Here is a 24318-nt window from a genome sequence, read left to right on the forward strand (position 1 = left end):
GTTCCCTGTGCTTTGTTGCCATGGTGCCCTAGATCAGTGTTCAAGCATGACTCCTCAGCACCTGGGATTGTCGAGACATGTCCTATCAAATACCAGCTCATCTCTGTCAAAGGTCTGGCCCAGATTTTACCCCAATTTAGTTCAGTCACAGAGGGATAACAACTCCTACTTTGGATGCAGTCACACCAGTAGAAAAGGGCCCTGTACCAGCATAGTTCATCCTCCTGATTTTACAAGAAAACTAGGTCACTATAGATGTGTTTAGGAGGACTAGTTCCAACCACAGTTAGACCCCAGTAACCAGAGCCACTTCAGATCCAGTAAAACTGGGAATAGATACCTTTTTCAAATACCTCATATTTCCAGTGCTCTGGGTGTGAGTCTGTACTCCTTACCCATCCTTGTGATGGGCAAGTTATATCTGCACAGTGCAAAGAAACAATAGAAGAAAATGCAGATACTGCTTTTCCCTACTCAGCTCTTGTGCTGGCAGATGGAGTTTCACACAAAAAGCCCTCTCTGAATGCTGTCACCAGCACACTTACTTCTGGAACATGAATGAAGGTGACTGCTAAGCCCTGTGTTTGTATTAGTGATGTTCTTGTCAGCAAGGCAGAATACAAGCCCAACATCCATCAGAGCTTCTCTGAGCCCTACAATGCAGGCCGCCAATGTAGCCATAAAGCCAGCAATCTCATTTGTGGAAAAAAAATCCAGAAAGACAGCTCCTCCTGATGGGAATAAAAAATAATTCTAGCCAAAAAGTAAAGACACTGAATTGCAAATTACGATGACAATACTTCCCTGTTCAGAGGAGACACTTAGGCCAGCAAAGTGCCATCAGCATCAGCAACACGGTACTTATCCAAACAGATCATTCGTGAGAACTCCAGAAGTGCAGGGGAGAGGCTAGAGCTTCTTTGTTCAGAGCTCCCCACACTGGAGTGAAATGGACCCACAGTAAACAGGGACCTTTTGTTTCAAAAGCTATACTTTGGGCAGGAGGACAAATGTGTTACTTGTATCCTTGTAGCGCTGCTGAATCCATGTTGCACAAAAACTGCTGATGTAGTTATGGCCACCGCATGCGGACTCCAAAGATCTGGGCTCTGCTCCTGGCTCTACCCCAGCCCCTACCTGTCTCCAGGACTATTCACTCTGGCCTGGATTCATCTTTCCTCACTTCAGCCATCCAAGAGATAGGCATCTGGTCTAGGTGCTCTGTCTAAGCTCACTCTCTGGGGAGGGACCACGACTTCCAGGTGGCTATTTAGCTCCTTTTTTTGGACATCACCCTTAGAACAAGGCAGACAGCCTCTGGATGTGCTGATCTCTCACAACTGACTAAAGGGGAAGCCTAGGGCAGAGACTCAGCTCCTAACTGTTAACTGGCTAGGTGAGATGAACTCTACCCTCTGTGTCTGCTATAAAACTGGGATAAGTAGTCATCTGAATATCTTGCACACTTAGATGACAAGCCACTGACTTAGGATCCACCTCTCTCTACATCTGCGTTGCATTTGGCACAATGGACCCTGGCATAAGTAATGTATACAACAAATAACTCTGCACAACCCAAAAAGCACAGATATCAGGGCTTTGCTTAGTGTAATGAGTCAGAGCAATTGTCCGAATAGGCTAAGTGGGGAGGTCATCATTCTTAAGCTTGTATCTCTCCTTATGTCCCTGGAGGTCATCATTCTTGAGCTTGTATCTCTCCTTATGTCCCTGGGTAGCAGGGCAGTGAAAAGGCTCTGCCTAATTCCTACACTCCTCTGAGCACAGGAACTGTGAGCACAATAAGATTTTGCTCTGCTGTACAAGGCGAGGAGTATCCTGAGCGTTCCTCTCTACGCTTTCCTTCACAAAAGCTGATCCTCATCTGCCCTTTAGAATAGCTGCTGCCTGCCGAATTAAAAAGATTGTCAGGCCGATTTAGGTTTCTTGGCAAACTAAAAGGAACATTTCCAGGGCTCATATGGAGTGAACTTTAAGAGAAAAATGTCATTTTAAGATAAAAATGTAATGTTGCAATATTGCAAGCAGAATACAATCCTCACAATTATAAATGAAGGCAACCCATCTGTTCTATTGTCAGAGTAGAGAGAAATACATAAGAACAGCTATTCTGGGCCACACTGAAGGCCCCTATAACCCACTGTACTCTCTCCGAGAGTACTGAGCAGCAACTGCTTAAAGAAAGAGCATAAGAATCAGGGCAAATATAGGTCTATCCCCATGTACGTTCTCAGAGCTCCAGGAACTTGCAGTTATGAACTTAGTGAATCAGATGATTTGCCCTTTCCAATGGTCATCAGCAAACCGGCCTGCCATGAATTTGTCTAATCCCTTTTGAATTCATGTATACCTTTGTCCTCCAGGGCATGGGGGACAGGCACAAAAGTTCCACAATGTCATTATGTATCACATTATTGTATTTTAAATTTTGCCTTGATCCTGTTGTTCAACAATTTCATAAAGTCTCCCTCATTCTGGTGTTACAGAAAATGGTGAATATTTGACCCCTTTTCACTTTCTCCACACTGTTCAGGATTCTACAGACCCATATCACATCCCCTCTTCCTTGTCTATTTTAAGAGTCCTAGTCTGTTTATTCTCTCTGATATAGAAGTTGTTATATATATTTCTGCTCATCCTTTTTGCCCTTTTCTGGATCTTTTCCAATTCTTCCATAGCCTAATATATTCTCCTTCAGAGTTCACAACTAGAACTGTACACAGTAATCAAGATATCAGTTTATCATAGAACTTGCTTTGTTTTCTGTTTTGTTTTCTATTGTTGCTTCTATTGTTGTTTCATATGTTGTTTTCCATTTTGTTTCTATTGTATCCAGAAGTTCTGTCTACTTTTTCTTTCATAGTAATTCCCATCAATATTTGTTCTGCCTTTTTGACTATTGCTGAGCACTGCAGAGTGTTTGAAAAGAAAAACCCAGAGTGACTTCAAGATCACTTTCCTGAATAATAACAACTTCCTTGGAGGCCAGTGCTGACTTCTTTTATCCCACATGTGTTACATTTCTCAACAAAGAATTTCATTAGCCATTCTATTACAGCTGGGGTCCTTCAGCATCCTTTCAAAAAAAAAAAAAACTGTCCTCCTAAAACAAACATCAAACTACTTCCCTTGTTAGTTCAGAATATTCACAACAGATTCTAACTTTTTCAGGCCAAATAACACTGGCAAAAAGGTTCAGCTGTAATTTTCAAGTACACATAGAGCAATTGAAGTGGCTGGTGGGCAAAGATGTTCCTATTGGTAGGGACCCTTCTTCGGCTTCCCCACTCTCTGTCCTCCACAAAGAATTCATGCAGTCATGATATCTGGGGTAAACATTTCAGTGACTAATACTGCTATCTGCCATTCTCAAATACTGTTACCTGTAGCAACATGACTGATTTCCATTTCAGTTTCTACCTATCTCAAGCTAGACAGAAAATCATTACTGCTTTACTCTAGAGTCATCTTTTATTTAAATAAATAAATAACAGTGAAGGAAGAAGGACAACTATCCTGGTAGAGAGGGCGGGGAGACTGACTGGGTCAACACACCTGGTTCCTTTTGCAGATATAATGAGTACCATTCTGCAATCTAGTTTGAGGTTTTGGTGGTTCTTCTGTATTTCCTTTTGCTAACAACACCCATCTCAAGTAAAGGTGAGGTTTCAGGGTCAACACTCCCTATATGAGAATGCCAGAAACATGACTCTACTCATACTACCAACAGTGGAGAAAAGCAGAGGTCTTAGTGAGTTCCAGAGGCATTTCCTGAGAAATTTATGGAGTAGTCTGCTGACACGAAAAAGTGAAAAGTGAAAGCTACCTTGGTGAGGAAACCCTAGGAAACCTTGATGGAATCCTGTCTCCAATCAGGACTCTTTCCTATAGGAATTTCCCTGGGAGGCGGTGATCCTAGGGGGAAGCTACCAGAATGCTGTCCCTGGACTAAAAAGCTATTCACTACACTCAGCACTTCAGTTACAGCTGGAACGTAGAAGAGAGTGGGGAATGCAAGAGATCATGTTTATGTGCAGAGACCTTATTATCTTATCTAGACAGGAGTAAAGGGGCAGAAGCGAAGGCAAGAATTCAGAATACAGCAGTCAGTTTGTCTGTAAGCAACAAGAGTTACCACGCATGAGGAAAGCAAGGTTGTTGATACAGATCCCAGGTTTAGGAGAGTTACATTCAGGGAAGGCAGTAGAAGATGACATTAGATGGCAATGGTATTGTTCTAAGGCACTACTCCATGTCTGATCACCACTGCCCATGGCCTTTTCAAAAATACCATTCCCTTGCTGTGCTTGCAACACCTGCTGCAGGGAAGCCACACAGGGGAACTGACTGGATATGTTGTAAAAAAAAACAAACAAACCAAAAAACGAAGAGAAACTCAGCAGTTAGGTGTAACGTACAAAACAAAACAGCAACAAAATGATAAGAAAATATCAGTTTGTTGGAATTCTTTTCCATATTCTGAATGTGAGAGCAGTAATACTAGATACACATTAATATGGAGAAACACAGGAACCTCTGAAGCAGATGTTCATAGCTGCTCATAATTATTCTATGTCCAGTCCTAGATACTACAGCAGGGGAGGAGTCTTTTCACAACATTTAGGCCTGATGTGCCCTATTGGAAAGTTTATCCTCTGATAATGCCAATGGAAATGCCAATCAGAGCCTAGGAGGAAAGATAAAAAGGACTGAGTGGTGCTTCTAGAAGCCAGTCTTCGACCAAAGGAAAACTCAGCACTGCCATAAGCCAAAAGCCCTGGCTAACACTGCCTATGCCTTTCTGGATGTTTATGTCATGTAAAGGCCCAGTCCCTATCTTGAGTTAAATTTCAATCAATTGCTACAAAATCACTTGAGATCACCTATGAGATGCAATGCATGCCCACAGTATTATATGATTTAATCTCAATGTACCACCTTAGTATTTTAAATCTCTCAATAATACTTTCATATTTGTTACTTACAAGAGCCATATCCCACTGCAAAAAGGTCCTTGTACTTCGGATTCCTGTAACAAGAGAATTAATATAAGATTGCATTTATTATCAACTACGTAGCTCAACAGAAATGCATAGTACTTCACACATTAACATCAGAGTCCATTCTCATAGGACTGCGTACAGTCTAAGGGCTTGACCCTGTGAACATATGCACGAGTAAAGTTTCTGTGAATAATTTTTCTGGACTCGAGACTCATAAAATAAATAGAACATCAGAAAACCACAGCAGTACAAGAAAAGGATAAAAAGGGCACAGGCTGAGATAGGATGTCAATCTCCAGCACTGTTTGCTTGTACATTTCATAATCACTGAAAAGTTACTTTTAAAGATGAGTCTTCAAGGAAGGGGAAAAGGCAGAGATGTGTCAGCTTCCATCACTCAAGGCAAGAATAAAGGAGCTTCTAAACCACAACAGAATAATATCCAGCATACTCACTTTCCCCAACCTGTCAGTAAGTAATGATGGATGTTCAAGAGACAGCTATCAACTCAATAGTTCATGACCACTACCACAAACCAGGAAGGGAAATTCTCTTCTGACTCAGTTGGTGACCAGTATATTTGCTGAAGTATAATGACTATGAGCATTTAGCCATCTATGATGCCTTCTACAGTCCTTTATTGAAAGACAACTACCCTCTTTACTACTCCTGCTATGTTTGGACAGTTACTGTAGGGTTTCCATGGGACAAAGGTCAATACTGTTGCTGCCCTTGAGCTCACACAACATGCACTGGATAAAAATTCTCTGACATACATGTATGCCAAACCTACCTAATGAATGTTTTCTCCAACTTTCTATTCTGAATTGATAAAGTAAAAACACTTCTCTTTACTTTCTCCTTTTTCACTTGTGCTAATACCGAGGAATCCTAATGTCCTTTCTCTGTCCATTAGGAGCACTGTCACTAATAACAACGTGTGAAAGAAAGTAAATTCGGAAACCTTATTGCATAACTCAATTTGGGATTACTTTTCCAAGTCCAGGGCCATCTTTCTGTTATTTCCTGGAGATAGGAACAACAGTAGCACAAAGTACCTACAGAAGATGTCTTTTCTCCCAATTTTATATCTCATTTTAGTATTATTTTGTCATTCTCACACAACTGCATCCTCCTTTCTTAAAGTATAATTACTGCAATGGCTTCAATGGACGTGAGACTTCAGTCATGTTCTGCCTCACCTCACACCTTATTTGGCAAGACACTGAGTCGCAAACAAGTGAGAGGAGGCCTGGCTGCAGGGGAGCAGAAGGCAGGAGACAACTAAATCAATCTCATGCTCAGTGCATGAACCAGGCCAGTTCTGGAGAGGATCAAGCCTGTTAAAAAGTAAAAGGACTCATTCATGGTGCTAAGAATTTTTTCATGGTAATAACTAATGCCTCAGAAAGAGAGAGTTCATTTGAAAGTATTAGTGATAGTTTCTGGACTGGCCAGGAACAAAGATACAAAGGCGGACTGTAGAGCAAATGGCTACTACACTGAACTGTGTAAGATCACAATACACAATTACTACTGCTGTCTGCACAAATACCTTCATAAGGCCATGAGTGAACAGGTTACCCTTCTTGGAGCAGCACTTTAAATGTGTCACAGTCATGCACAAAGGTCTTGGCTGGTATCAGTGTCTCAGCATCTTATAGCCTATGGTGATACCTGATTGGCATATGCAATGTTTGCATTTCCCTTTCTGTTGCTTTACTTTTTCTCCTGTGATGGTACATGTCAAAAATGCAATCACTGTCCTTTCTCCTGCCCTAGGCTGTGCAGGATTGATTCCTACTGAATATTCTCCTAAGGTATGACATGTCTCTCCCAGCTTGCTCAAGAAGGGACTCTTATTTGCTCTGCTAACTGCACTTGCTTTGCTCTAACACTGGGCACAGAGCCTGCTTTGTCTTCACCTTTTGCTGAAAGGTGCATGCCTGGCACCATTCAGTCTCACAGAAGGTGCTTTCCACCCAGCAGCACCTGGCATGCTTAGGTGCTGCCAAAAGTAGCTGGCTGTAATTATTTAAAACAGTGTTCCCAGAGAAACAAGTGCTGCCTTGCAAGGTGGTATGACATTTAATTCCATTCCTCTGCAAACCAGCTGAGAGCGAGTTTGCAATAAAAAGACTTACCAGGAGATGGCAGTAACTGCAAGTCTCTTGGTTTTGTCATACTGGAACTTCCAGAGAGGGAGGAGGGTTCCCTGCTGGTCTCTATATTCATCGGAGGCATCCTCAAAATATTTAAAATCTAAAAACAAAAATCAAAGAATAAGTTCTGGTGAATAAATCTGAAACAAAATAGCACAGTGCACTGCCAGGGAAGCTTTAGAAAGGGCTCTGTTATACTTGACAGTTTCTCCACAGCTCAACTGTTTATATAATGACTGCTTCAATCCTGAAGTCTTAATCTCAAAACAGCACCTAAGCCCTGTAAATGCACTTTACCAAGCACCAAGTCATTGCACCAAAAAGCTTATGGTCCAAAAGCAAACACAGGTTAAAAAAGAAAGCAGAAGTCCAGAGTGAGGAGTAACCTGTCCAAGGCTAGCGGGGCTGTGGGAGAGCTAAGACTATTAGCCAGGTCTCCCAAACCACAGTCCAGAGGCCAGAGGATGGGACACTGAATCAAAAGATCTCATTCTTCTGGGGACACCTGGAATAACCCGACTATTAGTTTCTCTTGGTGCATGTCACCAAGGCACAGATTGCTGTATAAACATCAAAGGATGAGGGATCCTTATCTGGAAGAATGACAAAGCCATGGACACAGAAAAGCAGAGTAGAGAAAACGTTCTGGTCAGGTGAGTAGACATGGCAACCTGTGTCGTTGTACTCTGAGTACACAGACCAGCATGAGCACACACTGGACACGGCCTTTGGGAGGGAGCTGAACAAAGGTAGCAGCACCCTTGCAAAATGGCATAGACACAAGAGTGTCCCCAGGGCTGGGAGCTGTATGCCGGCCAGGGGGCTGCTCTACGCTGGCTGCGTGGAACATGCCCTGGGGGGCTATGCTGAGCAGGTACCTATCAGCTGGCCCTGCTGGCCCCAGCCTGCTGGCAGCAGGGCTGATGTGACATGCCTATTAAATGACTGGGGTCTGCTCTTCTGTTTGCCTTGCGTAAGCCAGCGAATTGCTAGCCCTGCTCATTTTAGCTCCGCTTTCCAACTGTTCAGCAGAGGCAGGACATTGGAGATGCCAACATGCTGTAAGGTTATAAACCAGTAGCTTGCATAAGGGCACGAGCTGTGCCCTAATCTTCCACTGCTAACCTGTGCCTGGGCATAATTTGCTGAAATCCTTGGCCTGCTTCCTTTACTATGAGCCAGCTTCCCCAAAGGAGCTGTTGTGACCCCTGCCACAGCTGTGGCCACTCATCTGCAGGAGTACTGGCTTGAGTGCAAACGTCTCCCAGCAGAGCCATACCTTGTGCAATGTCATCAAATGTGTTCTGATTCACCATCCGCTCCATTATTTTGGCAGCCTTTGAGACCTTGGTTATATCATCACTCTGTTGAAAAGAAAAACAAGGAAAAGAAAATGTATATCCCACATATTTACAAGTCCTTCAGGCCTTGTCTGACTGAAAAACTCTTGAGTACTTTGATCTTTACTTGAATAGAGGTTAACCTGAAGCTCCTCACACCAGCACCTAATGGTAAGGGCTCTTGTATTAAGGCAATTGCTTTATTTTAAGTTTAGCAAGCTACCATCCTTCAGCTGAACTTCAGTAACTTCAGAATTTGCTCCTGATTTAGCATGATTGCAAGGCGTTTGTCTAAACCTCAGTGAAAACTGAGTCTGTCTTCCTTAGCCCATCACATCTACCTGATGGTGGAATGAGCTAAAAGGACACACATGATCCCTCCCCCATCTCACTTGGTAATAGTTCATCAGCTTTGGTGACACAAACATATTTGATCATGTATCAGCATTCTCTGGTGTCTGTCTGAAGAGCTTTAGGGTCTCATGTGTTAAGTAAAGATCAATGGATTTAGGAGTTCTTCAGTTAATCACTGGTAATTCCAACTTGATGCACACATGCAGATCAATAAGATCATACAATATATAATAAGCTGGCATAGCCAGCAAGCAGAATAAGAGGTCTGGGTGCCAACAACTGGAGGGACCAGGATCTGGGAGACAGCCACTGGATAGACCAAGTGTCCGGGCCAGCTACTGGAGGGATGTCTCTGCATATGTGACACTAGAGAACTTCTATCCCGACCAGCTGAACAGAAGGAACGGCATGCAGTTGTTTATGCTGTTTGTGGTTATGTGAGTGCTGTTTGTGCTTACATGGGTTCTGGTAAAGGCACTGCTTTCTGTCTGCGTTGATCTGTATCACTGGATATGTTACTGTTGTGTGCATGTGTATACCTGCGTGTTTGGAGTACATGCTCAGCTTTGCTAGTTAAGAACATTACCCTTTCTGGAGCAGTCCAAGCTCTGTGGCTCTGACCTGTTTAAAAGCTCCCAAACTGTGCTGGGCCATGAGGATGATGCCAGCTCAGCTCTGCACAGCGATGTGAGAATGCCAAGTGCATGCACAGTGCGCCGATAGCGTGCTCCAAGGACCTCAGTCCCCACCTACTACTGCTGCACCAAAGCCTCATCAGTGTCTCAAAGCCTTCCATCTTCAAACCACCTCTAGGGCCTGATGGCTGCCAGCACGAGATGCTTTCCTCCTGAAAAGAAACTTGAGGACACTGAAAAGAAATGTTATCCTTGGCAGGGTCCAGAGAGTGTCCAGAATGTGGAAAGAAACTATGAAATGACCTAACGAAGAATATGACTCTAGATCACATGTATCCCAGCCCTAATGGGGCTCTGCACAGACTCAAAGGAGACAAACAGCCCTACTTCAAAGAGCATGAAACCCAAGGAACTACATAAAAAGGACAAGACATAGAAGAAAAAAACCTCAAGTCTATGACCTACAACACCTTTTATAAATCGATAATTTGCCTGCATCTTCAATACTGCATGCAGTTTTGTTTCCCCATCTCAGAAAGAATAAAGCAGAACTTGGAAAAGTTCAGAGAAGGGCAAAAAGGATGATCCAAAGTCTGGAACAGTTTCTGTACCAAGAAGAACTGAGTAGGCTGAGACTTGCCAGTATGAAGAAGAGATGGCTTGGAAAGATATGAGAAAGGTCTATGAAATCCTAAATTGTCCACAGAGGATGGACAGGGACTGACTGGTCACTGTCTCTTCCAATACAGAAAGCAGAGGCATTAAGTGGAGTCAGTGGAGGTCACATTCAAAACAAACAAAAGGAGGTGACTCTTAAAGAAGAATGACAGATCGGTGGAACTTCTTCCAAAGGGTGTTGCAGACACAAGAATTACAGAGTTTCAAGGGAGACAGAACAAGTACTTCCATCCATGAGCCAAACCACATCGGGCTTGGAAAATCACTGAAAATAGTTGAAGGCTGGAAGAATATTTGGCCAGGGGGTGGGAGGATATGATATACACTTGCTGTGTTCTTACCCTTCCCTACACTTTCACCTGTGGTCACTGCTAGAGACAGACTACTGGGTTTGAGCTTTGATCTGACTACTGGGTTTGAGCTTTGATCTGAACCAGCATGGCCATTCCCATGTTCTTCAGGTTTTCCCTAGGTTTCTGGGAGGAACTCTTGAGAACCACGCAGAGAATTTGCTATCATATTCAGAATTTAAGAAGCACAGGGAGAAAGGTTTTCAAATTTTAATCCAGTTTGCTTTTCTTCAAAATGTTCCTTAGACATTAGGACTTTATTAAGGGAAATGAAAGAGGGAGAGAAAGAGGATATTTGAAACATCCCAAGTAGAAATCAATACTCTCGATTTTGGGATTTCACTCTTTTGACTTTTAGGCTGCCGTTATTGCTTCTGCCATGATAGGACCTGTCATCCTCTAAAACACTTCCTAAAAAAACAATTCACCTGTGCTGACACTTGTCCAGCAATATTGGCATCACAACTATAAAAATGTCATTGGCTGCTACCAGCATATTACTCTGAGTAAGTTTAATTGACACAGGTTAAATGTTGGAAAGGTTACAATACAATTCAAAAAAAGAGAAGAGCAATAAATACTTTTCTTTCCAACATGGTAAAAGTCATAGTTACAAGGTAAAGTTACAAGATGTCCCGGAGTCCTACTGGTTCATCAGGTGTGTCAGTTAGCCAAGCTGCCTTCCATTCACCTACTATTTACCACTTTGTAGGCAAAAATTTCTCCTCCCTTTAACATGCATGTACTACTGGAAGGAGCTGTGGAAGAATGGCAGTGCTGTCCCCTGCAGACATGAGCAGTTGTAGCTCTCATATGTCCAAGGAAACATGCACTCCAAATACTTTGAATTTTCAACCAGAGACATCATTCTGGAGTGTAGATCAGAAGACAAGGCTTACTTCATTGTGTTCTCAAAGATGAATGCTATAGCCTGCATCATCTATAATAGTGTTTCTTTCTTTTTTTTTCTTTTTGGTCAGTGGGAAACAGTCTAACCTTAAAAAAAACGCTGTAAATACAGGAACAATATATTATTCAATGGACTTTTTGCTGCAATGCAGGAAACTGTCCAGATAAATTGAAAGAGCTTTAAGTCAGCTTTCTTATTAGCTAGCTGGGCTGCTAGCAATGCAGCCATGAATAACTACATTTTTGGCATTAAACTAGATCAGAGTAAGTTATTTTCTCATTGGATCATGTGCTATTTCGGGTTTGATTTATTTTGTGTTTTACTGAAATAAATCTCAGTGGAAGTGATAGGCCTAATTTATCTTTTTTAAGATCTGTTTGAAACTGATTTTTTCTTTGTAGGCCAACTCTGGGCTAGCTAGCCAAACGTAATGAGAGCTCATCAGCTAACAATTTTTTCATTTATTTCTGTGCATAAGTTATTTTTAGAACAGCAATAATGTTAATGGAATCACATGTTAATATGGATAATGGGCTACTTTGAAAATAAATGTCTTGGTCTTGCTCTACTATTCATTAACACTAATTGCTTCACATTTGCTTCTCAGCAGCTGGACAGTTGCAATGTGTAACTCCAACAGACTGGAGCATGAAACAACGCTTCTGCTGATGTATAACTGCACATCCAGAAGACAAATCCATCCTAAAACCAATGCAATAACTGCTTGTACCTCTGGCAAAAAGCATACTGTTACTAGAAGTCCCCACTTTCAAAGAAAAAAGCGTGGTATAACTGTGTTGTCATCTGCCAACACCTTCATACACTGCAAACATTCACTGTAAATCCCAAATAATGTCCCCCAAGTTGAATCCTGTCAAGCAGTTGTTCATTTTCACTATTTGCTCTTAATAGTGATACTCTGTAGACAGCAGAATGAAGACAAGGGAATTACTAACAACTCATCCACTCCCCAAGATGAACTTCCAGCTGAACAGTTATGTGAAGATTAATTGCATTTAGATTTCAGCTGTTATTTCAAAAATAACTGGTGGTCATCCAGAAGCTTCCAAATGATAATTATGACCTTGTGGGCTGGGTTATCTCAGTGGCCATATCTCAAGAGTTAACTGTACTGCTATAGTGGGATGCACAAGTCAGGCAGGACCTGAGATCGCCACCAATCATATGATTCAGGAATGAGCATTCGTGTGTTAAATCTAAGTTTTGTTTGGACTTTGAAAGAAATCGTTCAACCAGTTCTGCTTCAGACGAGTTGAGAGAAGACGCTACTTCTGGCACACCACTGTGAAAGAGTACATTCAAAAGAGGCTGGAAGAAACTTCTAGGGTGACATTGGGTTACTGGTTCCAGATCCTCCCTAACACAGGCAGACAAGGCACATTTTCTCTCCTACACAGCCTCCCTGAACTCCCTCCTGGGACTTAGGAGATTTTGTCCCTGCCCCAGTACAGTAAGTTCCAGATTTAACATATTCTTAAATACTTCATATCTATTTGTACTTCTGTCACCCTGTCCTCAGCCTTAATAATTCTTGTCCCTCTCTGGAATCTCAGATTCCCTGGTATCTCAGATTCCCTCTCCACCTCTGCACTACCAGTAAAATAAACCAAGCGTTTTTAGTCGCTTCCTGCATTCAAGCTTTCCATTCTTTTCCATATCTGTCAAGGTTTGTAATCTATGTCCTTTGAAAAGGGGTGACCAAAATTATACTTCCTTACACTATTCTAAATGAGTTCTCCCAGTGCCTTGCATAAGAGAAATACATTTCTCCGCCATCCCTCACAGAACATTTTCTACCTTGCCTTTTTCACAGCCATGTCACAACTCACCGATACAGTCCTGTTTCTTGCTGTCACTTCAAACAGTAAGCCCTCACCTCATCAAAGGCTTTTTAATCAATCCCAAAATGCACAGACTTCCTCTCCAGTAGTCCCTTCCCATCTGTACTAATAACCACCTTTCCCATTTATGTAATCATTTCCCCAAAGATATTATAGCAATAGCATTACAGAACTTCAGATGGATTAGCTTTACTATACTTCCCTTATCAAGGAAAACCACAACTGTTCTCTTATCAGACAGATGAGATGATTCGGACAGAGCCCACCTTTGGTAAACTCATGTGCTATTTTATTCCATTTCAGATTTAATCCCAAGTCTCTAATTTTATTCTTTCCCTCCAAACTAATTCTAATACTAAAAGTCACATTAATGGAAACATTTTTACCCTTTCTACATATACTTTATCTTTGTTATTCCCCAGTTGCATAGTTCCACCCTTCTCTTGATAGATTTATTAAAGATACATGCTATCAGACTTGTGATTTCATTTCCTGTAATCTCAGGGTAAGAGGGGCTGGTCTGCACCAGTGTAAGTGCTTTAAGCTCTTTGGATGTTGATTGCTGCCTCTAGCCACTGCATCCTTGATTTCAGCCTTTTGTACAGATCAGCCACGTCTCCTGCTTGATGTTCCACAGTTCCCCTTCAGCAGTGATCAAAGGCAGGATGCCCTCAGCAAGTGCTCAGCTGTGATGTCTCTGTTAAAATTACTATGTGTAGCCCCAAATATGCAAGCTATGTGTTGGCAGTTCCACAAAACCCATTTCCCCATTTGCTGCCTTGAGACTACAGGTGCAGATTCTGACACCACTGACCTGTATTTCCGTAGGCTTACACATGAGCAGAAGCAATACCTGCTGTAAGTGAGATTCTAGCCTTGGATTACGTCAAGTTGCATGTCCCCACCATCAACGACTGGGAAATTCAGCAGGCTTTTCACACATTTCTCACAATCAGTCTCAATTCTGGAGACTGGCTCCGCATAAAGAAGCTTTTCCCTTCACTTTTCCAGTGTACTGACTTCTTAGCTTCCCTGAAATCCTCCTGGAAAGTGCTAAGAGCAAAAAGCACCAAAGGGTGGATCACAGGTGCATGGTTTGCAGCTTCCCACTATTGTCAATGGAGCATGCAGCAGCCTGTTACAATGTAGTTTCACCAGTAGAATTCTTATTTAATTTTAACGATCGGCTTTTAGCAATCCATCCATTAGTCCCATAATTATATTGCTGACTTCAGGCTTAATTCTCCAACACTTACTCAGGTGAAAGATTGATCAGTTTTAGAAGGAACTGTGAATTTCAGTGGCACAATTCACACAAAGAAGCCTGTCAGAACATGTTCCTGGTTTGTTTACACTAAGAGGCTTTTGATGGCAGAGCGATAGCGGGGTAGCTAAACCAGCAAAATCTTCTACTGCCAACTCAGCTGTATTGGTATAAAAGTGTTAATATTCCTACAGCTAGAGCCATTCTCAGGAGCAAGCATATATTACAGAGGTACATCATAGTTACAGGGATATAACTACACCTATTCAAGCAGCAAGCTAAGATTTGAGTTCCATGTTTTTATATCATAGTTTTCATTGCATTTAGCTCCAACCATTACAAAAACTACTTCAGTTTGTCTTCTAAATGGTTTAACTTAGATAGACTGAGAGGAACAAAAGAACTACCCACAGTTCTGTACAGATCAAACCCTGATGAAAACTTCCCGAACCCCCTGAAAACATTCTGGAACATGAAGCAAATCTTTAGAGGTTGCTGTATTGTTTTCCCAGTGCTTGAAGCAGAGTGACATTTTTAAGATGGGATCCTTGCCACTTTGGGGGATGGACTGTGGCACGACTACAATGCACTCCTAAGCCACTCTGACAGAGCAACCTGGATTAGAAACCAGTACCAGCCTAGCAGCAAGCTCACAGCAGCAGCTGAGTTATTAGCTTGGCACGAGTTATGATACCTGCCGCTCAGAAAAGCAAGACTAGTGGGGGCTGCTGGGGTGCAGCAGCCCTTGCCATTCACCCTGCCACTCTGGAGGGTTCAGGGCGGCTGACCTTCTCTGGTGATGACTGCATTACCATGGCTGAGATATCATCTTGCTGTGTAACTACTGAATTACAGCACTTTGAACACTGGGCAGAGATGTTTCTGACACTGTCCAACTAAATGAATAAATGATTCATCAAAGATCCAGCCCCTCTTCCCCCTGGTCAGGTCTCCCAGAATCACTGTTCAATTTTGTGTATGTAAGCTTAGATTTCAATAATTAAAAACTAATCATTAATAACTTTTATATAAAGTATATATTATCTATACTAGAAGTATATAATCATAAATAATTATACAACATTATACTAAAAATAGTCAAATGTGCTATGTTGCTTTAGTAATATTTTGAAAGGATCGCAAATTTTTTTGACTTTCAAATCAGAAAATTACAGCTAACAGCTAAATCCTTTCAAACTCCTTGAAAACTCAGTGTTTCTACTTATTTCCTTCATTTATCCCTCACATGCTAGTCAAAAATGGAACACAAAATTGATAACACACACCACAAGAAAGCCACAAACCTCATTTGGAAATCAAATTTGAAGTCAAGATTATGGCATCACACTGTTTTGCGTTCTCATAAAAAATACAGCAACTCAAAAAAGGAAATCCTGTTTGGGAATTAAGTTCCTGGCAAAGATAATTTCTGCATTTCTTAGGGCTGTTACGTGCCAGCTGAGAGAACTAGCTACGCAACCCGCATGAGCTGCTAAATTTCACCTAACTTGCACTATGGATGCTTCCATCATCAGTCTGAGTGAGCTTCTCTCAGTACTACGAAATGCGCACATGGCAGTACCTGCGACTCCAGGGAAGTTGACTTTCTTCCCCTCCTCTTCTCTTCTTTCTTTGCTATATGGGCTCTTGGTTTTTCTTTCTCTTTGGACTTTTCCATTTTCTGAAGCTCCTCCACATAGGCATCATAGATCTCCCACTGAAAGACAGACAGAGGCAAGGCTTATAGGGACCTGATTATACTCCAGAAAACAAACATCTGCACCATCACAAAAACAATGTTCACAACAGTAACGCTCCCCTTGGAATCATTCTGGAATCAGTCAAAAGACAGTGGGCTTGTTACTTGCACAAAAAGTGAAGGATTGTACCCCAGTATTTTCAAAGCTTCATGGGACATGCCTTACTTTTTGAGAAGACAGTATGGCATTCTTAACTATTTCCTTACTCCAAGTCCCTTCTTGGTGCTTCACATCTACATCTTTTCTGTAGGACGTTCTGTCAGCCCTGTTTGGCTATTTTACCAGTGTCTAATAGGAAACATGCATTAAACATCTGCTTTATGACATTTCTCATGTCACGTTGGAAAATTATATTGTAGCTGCTTAACACAATTTAAATCTTGGACTCTAATGCTGCAACACATGATCAAATGGAAACTGAGAGCAGTTTTACATCTTCTGCTCTGCCAGGAATGTCTTACCTGAGTAGATCTGTAAGTAATTTTTCCACTTAAGAATTATTCATTTGTACTGGAGCAGTAATACGGTATGAAGTAGATATGTTACTTTCAGAACAAAGAAAAGACAATCTAATTCTGACACATCAGCTTTGTGAGGGAGTATGATTCAAACACAAAAGGAAGACTAAAACATTGGCATAAAGAAAGATAGCAGAAATAGTCATCAAAAAAACTGCATTGTGTTATAAATTTACAGGTGGAAATGGGAAGGAAGGATGTTCCAAACGTCATGGAAAGGACAAAGAAGATGTGATGAGAAGAGTGGGAGAAGAAGCAGAACGGACAACTTTGAAAGAGGAGTATGCAAGTATAAGGAAGAACAAGAACGAAGAAGAGCTGAGGAAAAAAAGAGCTTATGTTAAAATATTAATTTATATTCATTCAAATGCTCAAGAGAATAAAAAGAAAACAAGGAAAAACTTTTCCTCTTAGTTTTCAGACATTTTCATGTAAAATTTCAGCAATGGCTTCTTGTCCTAGTAGTTCTATTGTCTCAAGCTTTCAGATCATCAGTGTCAGAAACAAACCAAAGGAAACTCCAGCTGGATGGAGGGAAGATCTTAGGCCAATTACTCTGTGATTTCAAGTTCAGAAAGATGAACTTTCAGCTTAACAGTGACACTTCCTCCCCCTCCTTTCCTATCACTTTCTGGCAATGTCATTTTTAAAGATATTGTACCAGTTTACCACCAGAACACCCAGGTAATCCTTTTTCATTTCACAGTTCCTGTGGTCAACTGCTACAACAAACAGATAATAAAGTTTGAGCCAATGTTCATATCAGTGACAAACAGAAATACATTTTGTGAGTATCTGTGAGAAACAGCAGAGTTGGCTGGATTTCCTTTCCAGTGAAAGCTACATATTTCACATGTAAAATGTCATGTAAAATATTTTTTTTCACATTTTTAAGAGATGGATAGAATACTGCATAACAGTTTTGGAACAGTTCTTCATCATAAATAAACAGGCACATTCCCACTACCTAAAATGGAGCTAAGTCTAATTCAACAGGCTGAGAGTGGGCCTTCCATCAAGGCAGGGAAGAGGGCCACACTAGTTTGTTCTCAGATTTAAACTAGAGATCAAAGCCACAGTATCTGAGCACAATCCAGTGCAAGGAATACAAACACGACAACTTAGTTTCTCCTTTCTCTCATCTCATTCTCCTAAGTATACACTAAAAGAGCTTATAAAGTCAAAAACAGATACCTGGTTAGCAGTGGCTGAAAAATTTTTACAAGGCGTAGGCTCCGATTGACACGCTCTGTCCTGAATAAAGAAAAAGCATAAAGAAGTGTAATCATACCATTAACATGTTGAAACTCTTTGCAGTGACATAGTCCTAGCTGTGGAAATTAACTTCTCATAGCATTTAGTTAGAATAATACTGATCTTGCATTAATTCAGCATCTAAATAGCTCCTAAAGAACTGCACAAATGTTATTAGGGGTTGTAGAACTACAGTAGATTTTCTTATGGACCAAAAGAGGCTGATTTTTTTCAACATTATTAAAATATTTAACTTCAGTATTTTATTTTGTAGGTGTTAAAATGCTTTCTGTCAGTTCTACCATTTGAAACATCCTGCTACCTGTTTTAGTATGCTATCAGATTGTAAAAGTTTTTACCTAAGATTTAAAATCCCACTTGGATACAGCAGAGTCAAAACAAAAACAGAATGATAACCTTTAAACAAATCATTTGATCTTACTGAAATAATATTTCCATCACCCTTTCATCAAATATTGGAATGAAATTAATATATCTCTGTGAAACACTTTCATTTCATGGAACAGTGTTTTCTTTCAGAAAACTGTTTTGTCAGGATATTTTTAAGAAGCTGCCTGTAGCATTTCACTGGCCTCTGAAATGCAGCAGTGTGAGAGGTGGAAATTGCACATCCTTCACAGCGCACATCAGTACTTCACAGCTATTTAAGGGCTAGATTCTGCTTTCAAAGGCACTCAAGCATTTTTCAGTAATATCAATGGGAAAGGAATATGCAAAACTAGGGATAGAGAAATAAGAAATTCTGTGTCCTCTACAGGGATTCTGTGTCCTCTACAGGGATTTTAAAAGAGGCAGAATTTGGAGTAAGCACCTCGCAACTGCACAAACTCTCCTTAGATCCTCCATCTCTACTGGTGACTCCTCTTCTAGGAGACAGTAGCTCCAGCAACACAGTAACTCTTAGATTTCTCCGAGCTCATCAGTCCTACAGGCTCTCCCCTTAGGGGAAATGGCTGCAAAGCAGGCAGGTAGGCTCTCTGGGGAAGCTGTATAGATTTGAACACCATGGGCAGCAGGGGAAACGGGAGAATTTTCTCTCTGAAACATGTATCTCAGGGGAATCTGCTGTCTGACCTCTCAGCTGCGGGCAAACATCACTGGTACTATTCTGTCGGGGGCCCTGTGAAGACACATTCCTTTGACATGGCCAGGAGCTCAGCAAGAGGTGTGGGGAACATAAGGTCTCGGGTCTGTACCGACCACAAAGCACAGGCATGGAGTGGGAAGGGAGATGTACTATGTAGCAGCAGTGAATATCTGCTATTCTTACACAAGCCTGATACTGTAGCACCTAAGCTTAACACAGACTTTAACACTTCTGTTCTTACAGTCCTCTTGCGATAAATAGGTGCTTATATGCCTGCTCTGCACATAAGAATTGAAGTACAAAGCTGTCCAGGGAGTTTGTGGCAAAAGAAAAATGAACCCAGGGATCCCAAGCCTTCGGCTACTGCCCTAACCATTGGTCTATCCTTCTTTTTCAGATAAGAAAATAGACATGAAAGATGCTATATTCAAGTAGAGGTGTAAAGATTTACAGGGGCACCAAAACCTCTTGTAGGCTGCCCAAGAGTCCATGAGGCAACAATTTTTTTGTCACTATTTTCACCAACCCAAAGGTTTTACCATAATTAGTCACTGTTTTTTCCTCCCAACAGTATCTGCAGGGATTACAGGATATAACATAAAAACAGATGCTCTATATATCCTCCCAAAGGAAGGCTCCTCCCAACCACTAAAGGAAATGGCAGAAGCAGCGTACCCGCAAGGGGTTGTTGAGCGTCTTTGAAGCTCTCTCGATGAAGTTGAACTGGTTTGCGAGCTTGCGCTCCTTTGGTCTTGGGGGAGGAAGCTCTTCTGCCTCTGCTGCTTCAGCTGCTTCTGCTGTTCCTGTCTCCTCTGCCTCTTCCTCCCCTGCAGCCTGCAAAAGAGCAGAGCAGAAACTCTACACTGAAAGAGCCAGACACCTCTTTCCCTCTTCAGAAGAGCTTAGCTTCGGCCTGCTGGATTTCTGCTCTCTAGCAGAGGAGATTATTCTTGAAGATTGAGGGGTCAGTAGTGAAACAGACACATAAGTGCATTTGTTTTTTTCAGTCCAGTCCAACTGTAGCTGAAAGGACACGGTACTGCAGAAATACACCAGGACAGGTAGGGGTACACTAGAGGGAAAAAGCTGTTTCAGCTAGAAGACAATGTTGGCACAAATTCGAGTGGCTACAAGTTGAAACTGGAAAAAATCGCTGGAAATTAACTGGAAATTAGAAGATATCTAGCTATCAGACAGTTACTTTAAAACAGAGCCTGACATGAATGGGGTAATATGGCATGACTGCCTATGACAAAAGGAACTGGACCAAAGGACCAGGAGAATGTATTCCAGTCCTGTATCCCATGTTTTCATTTCCTTGCTAAAGAGATTAAATTTAATCTGAAATTAGTCAGATCTTGATTCCAGGGCCTGATGCAGTTTGGGTAAAAAAAAACTTCTCACAGCATGCTCCTTTTCTGATCAGCCAACTATCCTTAAGTCAGGCCAGGCCACTACTTAATTCAGGTAGTTATACCTGCTGCTTTCATCTCTCCACATCTTGCTTTTGCCCAATTTCCTTTTCAGGGATGGATAGGTTGTCCAGGAAGTTTCCAGATCCCAGAAAACTACAGTCCATCTTGATAGAATCTCTGGATGAAGACAGACCTGGCATGCAGGGACCTGCCCTCCCCCTGTGCAGCTCCTCCAAACCAAACAACAGAAGGAGGACCACAGCTATTCGTTAGAATCTACAGGATCTCAGCAGAGACATCTCAAGCACAAAGAAATCAATTACAGAAGCTTCTGAGTCAGTCCATTTTATAATAAAATGAATTTCTAATCTAATATTAAAAATAAGATGGGCAGCTCTCATCTAACTATGGAGAATTACCTGTATATCTTCTGTGCTTTCTTCATCTTTAATCTCTGCTTCTTCAGATATTATTTTAGAATCTTCAACAGGGGGCTTTTCTGATAACAGAAGAGATAAGTGTATAAGCCCTAGACAATAGGACGTATTATCCCATGTTTTGCAGACCCTTCTATCTTCTAAAGCATTACTATAGATGCATCCTTTTCAAATGCTATCTCATTAGTTAACACTGTGAACCATTCTCATTTTGCAGCGTAATGGTTTGCTCAAAGCCACACAAGGAGACAGCATCATTACTATAATGATACTGCAGTAATTCTGGCTGGACTGAAATCAAATCTCTGATTTCCACTCAGATCAAATCTCTGAAATCTACTACTGATCTGGGTAGCTTTGTTTCTGGCTTTGCTTTCAATTCTGGACCTTTCTGCTCTGCAAAAATGTCTGTAATTACATACAACCATGAAGAATGACTGATACAAAAGAGTGGTAATGTGGTTGGTTCTTATTTATATGGATAAAAACGAATATACTAGCTATGCTGGAGAATGATGGATGTCCACATTCCAATCACAGCCCTGAGTGCATAGCATCAAGCTATAAGCTTACTTTAAACTAGCCAGCTTGGAATCTATGAAAACATGCACTGCCAGCAACAACAATCCATGCTTTCATGGCACTGAAGATCCCACTTTTGCACTTTTCCTACTTCAAATCCTCATACACATTTTAAGTGTAAATTAAAAGAGGCACTGACCCTTAGAAGCCACAAGTAATAACTATCTCAGGAGCTCAGGCAATGGTACGATTGTGCCTGAAAGTTACCACCTTCAAAGGGCAGTGTTTGTGACACAACTTCTCCTTTCACAAACAGTGGGAATATGAGAAAATCTCAAAACAGTACATCTTTCCCTGATGAAAATCCAACCAAAAACTATTTACTGAAACAGCTTTTGAGCCTCCGAATTAAGGTATCTTTCTTAACTAAGAACCTAAAAATGGCCATACTAGCTCAGGTCAAAGCTCCAACTGGCCCAATATCTTATTTCTCACATTGTCCAGAAGTAGATGCTTTAGAGAGAGTCTAAGAATGGAACAAGTATATGGTAGTTTCCTGAATGCTCACCCAGCCTCCAACCATTTCCACTTTAAGACTACCTTAAACTTCAAATCATGGCTGAAACTTTCAAAGCAGAATAAGGAGTTCAGACATGTATATCCAAATAATTGTAGTGCAAGCGATTTAAAAGCTGCCAAATAGCTCTGAAATTTTCAGTTGATGGTGTTAACGTTAGTGTTCACCTGGCCCTGAAAGCACGGACTGTTTTTTTGCACTGTGGCAAACATCTGACTGTTTATACTTTTTTCTTTCACAGGAAGGATACAAGCCAAAATAAAAGTTATTCTCTTCTCTAGTCATGAAGCATGATCACTCCATCATGTTGAATAAATGATACCAGTGGCTAACTAAAAATGACTGTGGTTTCAGACAATAAACTTACCTGCTTCAGTGCTTAATCTGGCATTCTGACATCTGCCTTCATCTGAATCTTTGAGTATCATGTTTCCATTCAAAGAGAAGTGAATGGCCATTTGATCCACATAGCTTATTGGCTTGTATGTTCGTTCCTACAGAGGGGAAAAAAACCCAAAATCAGTGGAGAGAAATGCATGATTTTAAGCCAAGAATACTGTGTAGCCTCAACTGCTAAAGCCAAGTAAGTTCCATAATGATAAATATGTATTTGTATTGACATATTTACACTGAATTTCTTCTACCAGCTATTGATATCTCATGACACTGAGAGCCAGAAGTTTAAAACACAAGGAAAAAAAGCAAGAACATGAAACCTCTAGTTCTCCACCAGTACCACAGCAAGTGAGTTTAAATCTAGTTTTGGTGCATCTCTGCTACACAGCCATCACTAAAAGACTCCAATGTCATTCTGTGCTGAGATCCCTGAATGAGCTGTCATACCCATACAAGAGCAGCACCATTTAGAGGTAGCAGCTCTGACCTGGAGACAGTATGGGCTCTTATGTTTGTAAGCACTATACTAATTCAGCTATTTGAAGCTAGCTTGATTGGCACTTGCTTGTAGACCACTATACAGCACAGACATCAACCTAGGCTCAAATCACGTATTCAGACTTTGAGTTTCACCTAAATGCAATCAGAAGCCACTGCAGACCTCAGATGCTTCACTAATTTGTTCTCTATTAAAAATACCACCATTTTCTGCACCAATCACAACATAGCATTAAGCCCACTTCAGTCACTGAAAAAGATTTGAAGATACGGATCATTCATCACCTATTTCCATCTCATAAATATTGAAAACTTGAACTGCAAGGAAAAGAGAAACTGACCCCATCTGCTTCCACAGATTCTTTTCTCTCCTGATCTAGCCTAACAGTTAGCCAAACTTGTTACAGCAGCACAGAGATGAGGCAGGCTCAGGATGCTTGTCTACTCCCTGCCTAAATTAGGAGATAATCCAATACCAGAGCTGGAGGAATTGTCCCTGCATGCTCTCATTTCTTTCATGGGGTGCAACCCTTTCAAAGAAAGCATGGGAGGCAGGGCTATCTTTCCACTCCCCACCTGCAGCAGCCTATGTTGCTAGCTGTACAAACTAGCTGGGTAAGACTGCTTCAGGGTAATACAGCATATGCTCTGCACATAGAAATGTGAAGGTGTGACTCTTGGAAGTTTCCCGGCAGTCACTGATGCACCCTCCCTTGCTCACACCTACTCATCGTGCATAGAGCTCTTGTCACTGATTTCACAGAGCACATTTCTGAACTATCCTATAATTCAAACAACCAAAACTTGATGTGAGGACACTGTCCTCACACATTGTCCTACACATTGCATAAAGCATCGCCTTTTCTCCTCTAACCACCACTGAATGGAAAAACTTACTGCCTGAGGTTAGCTGCACTAATTATGTTCGCTGCCAGAACCTGGTGAGTAATTTTTATCTGCTTTTTCTGAATAAATAAGTATGTCAATGATTCCAGACTCTCACCCTCTGCAAAAACACTTTAGGAACCTTAGCAGTAAATATGTAAAAAGATGAAGCCACATTAAAAAGAAATTTACTTTCTTATAAATAAAAAACAAACACAAAAGCAGCTAATGACAAAAAATCTCATCCTGGATTTACAGGTCATGCCAACACTTACTTTAAAGCTGTATCTGACAATATTCTGGGGAGCATGGGGATTATTGGCTGTCAGGATGCGTGTAAATTCCTCTTTTAATTCCTGCAAAATGGAAACA

General features: G+C 41.3%; 1 protein-coding gene across 2 annotated transcripts in view; it reads right to left on the reverse strand.

Moving 5' to 3' along the window:
- Positions 1–24318, reverse strand: part of LOC135323455 (dynein axonemal intermediate chain 1-like) — a 149167-nt gene that overhangs the window by 109925 nt on the left and 14924 nt on the right. For both annotated transcript variants that reach the window (XM_064501893.1, XM_064501894.1), the window contains exons 4-12: positions 24222–24302; positions 22535–22661; positions 21051–21130; positions 19892–20050; positions 18049–18108; positions 16159–16293; positions 8463–8547; positions 7166–7283; positions 5004–5047 (exon numbers count right to left, since the gene is read on the reverse strand). In XM_064501893.1, the coding sequence (XP_064357963.1) occupies positions 5004–5047; positions 7166–7283; positions 8463–8547; positions 16159–16293; positions 18049–18108; positions 19892–20050; positions 21051–21130; positions 22535–22661; positions 24222–24302 (889 nt within the window). The remainder of the gene's footprint in view (positions 1–5003; positions 5048–7165; positions 7284–8462; positions 8548–16158; positions 16294–18048; positions 18109–19891; positions 20051–21050; positions 21131–22534; positions 22662–24221; positions 24303–24318) is intronic.

Source organism: Dromaius novaehollandiae, chromosome Z, assembly GCF_036370855.1.
Source record: "Dromaius novaehollandiae isolate bDroNov1 chromosome Z, bDroNov1.hap1, whole genome shotgun sequence".
Taxonomy (NCBI): Eukaryota; Metazoa; Chordata; class Aves; order Casuariiformes; family Dromaiidae; genus Dromaius; species Dromaius novaehollandiae.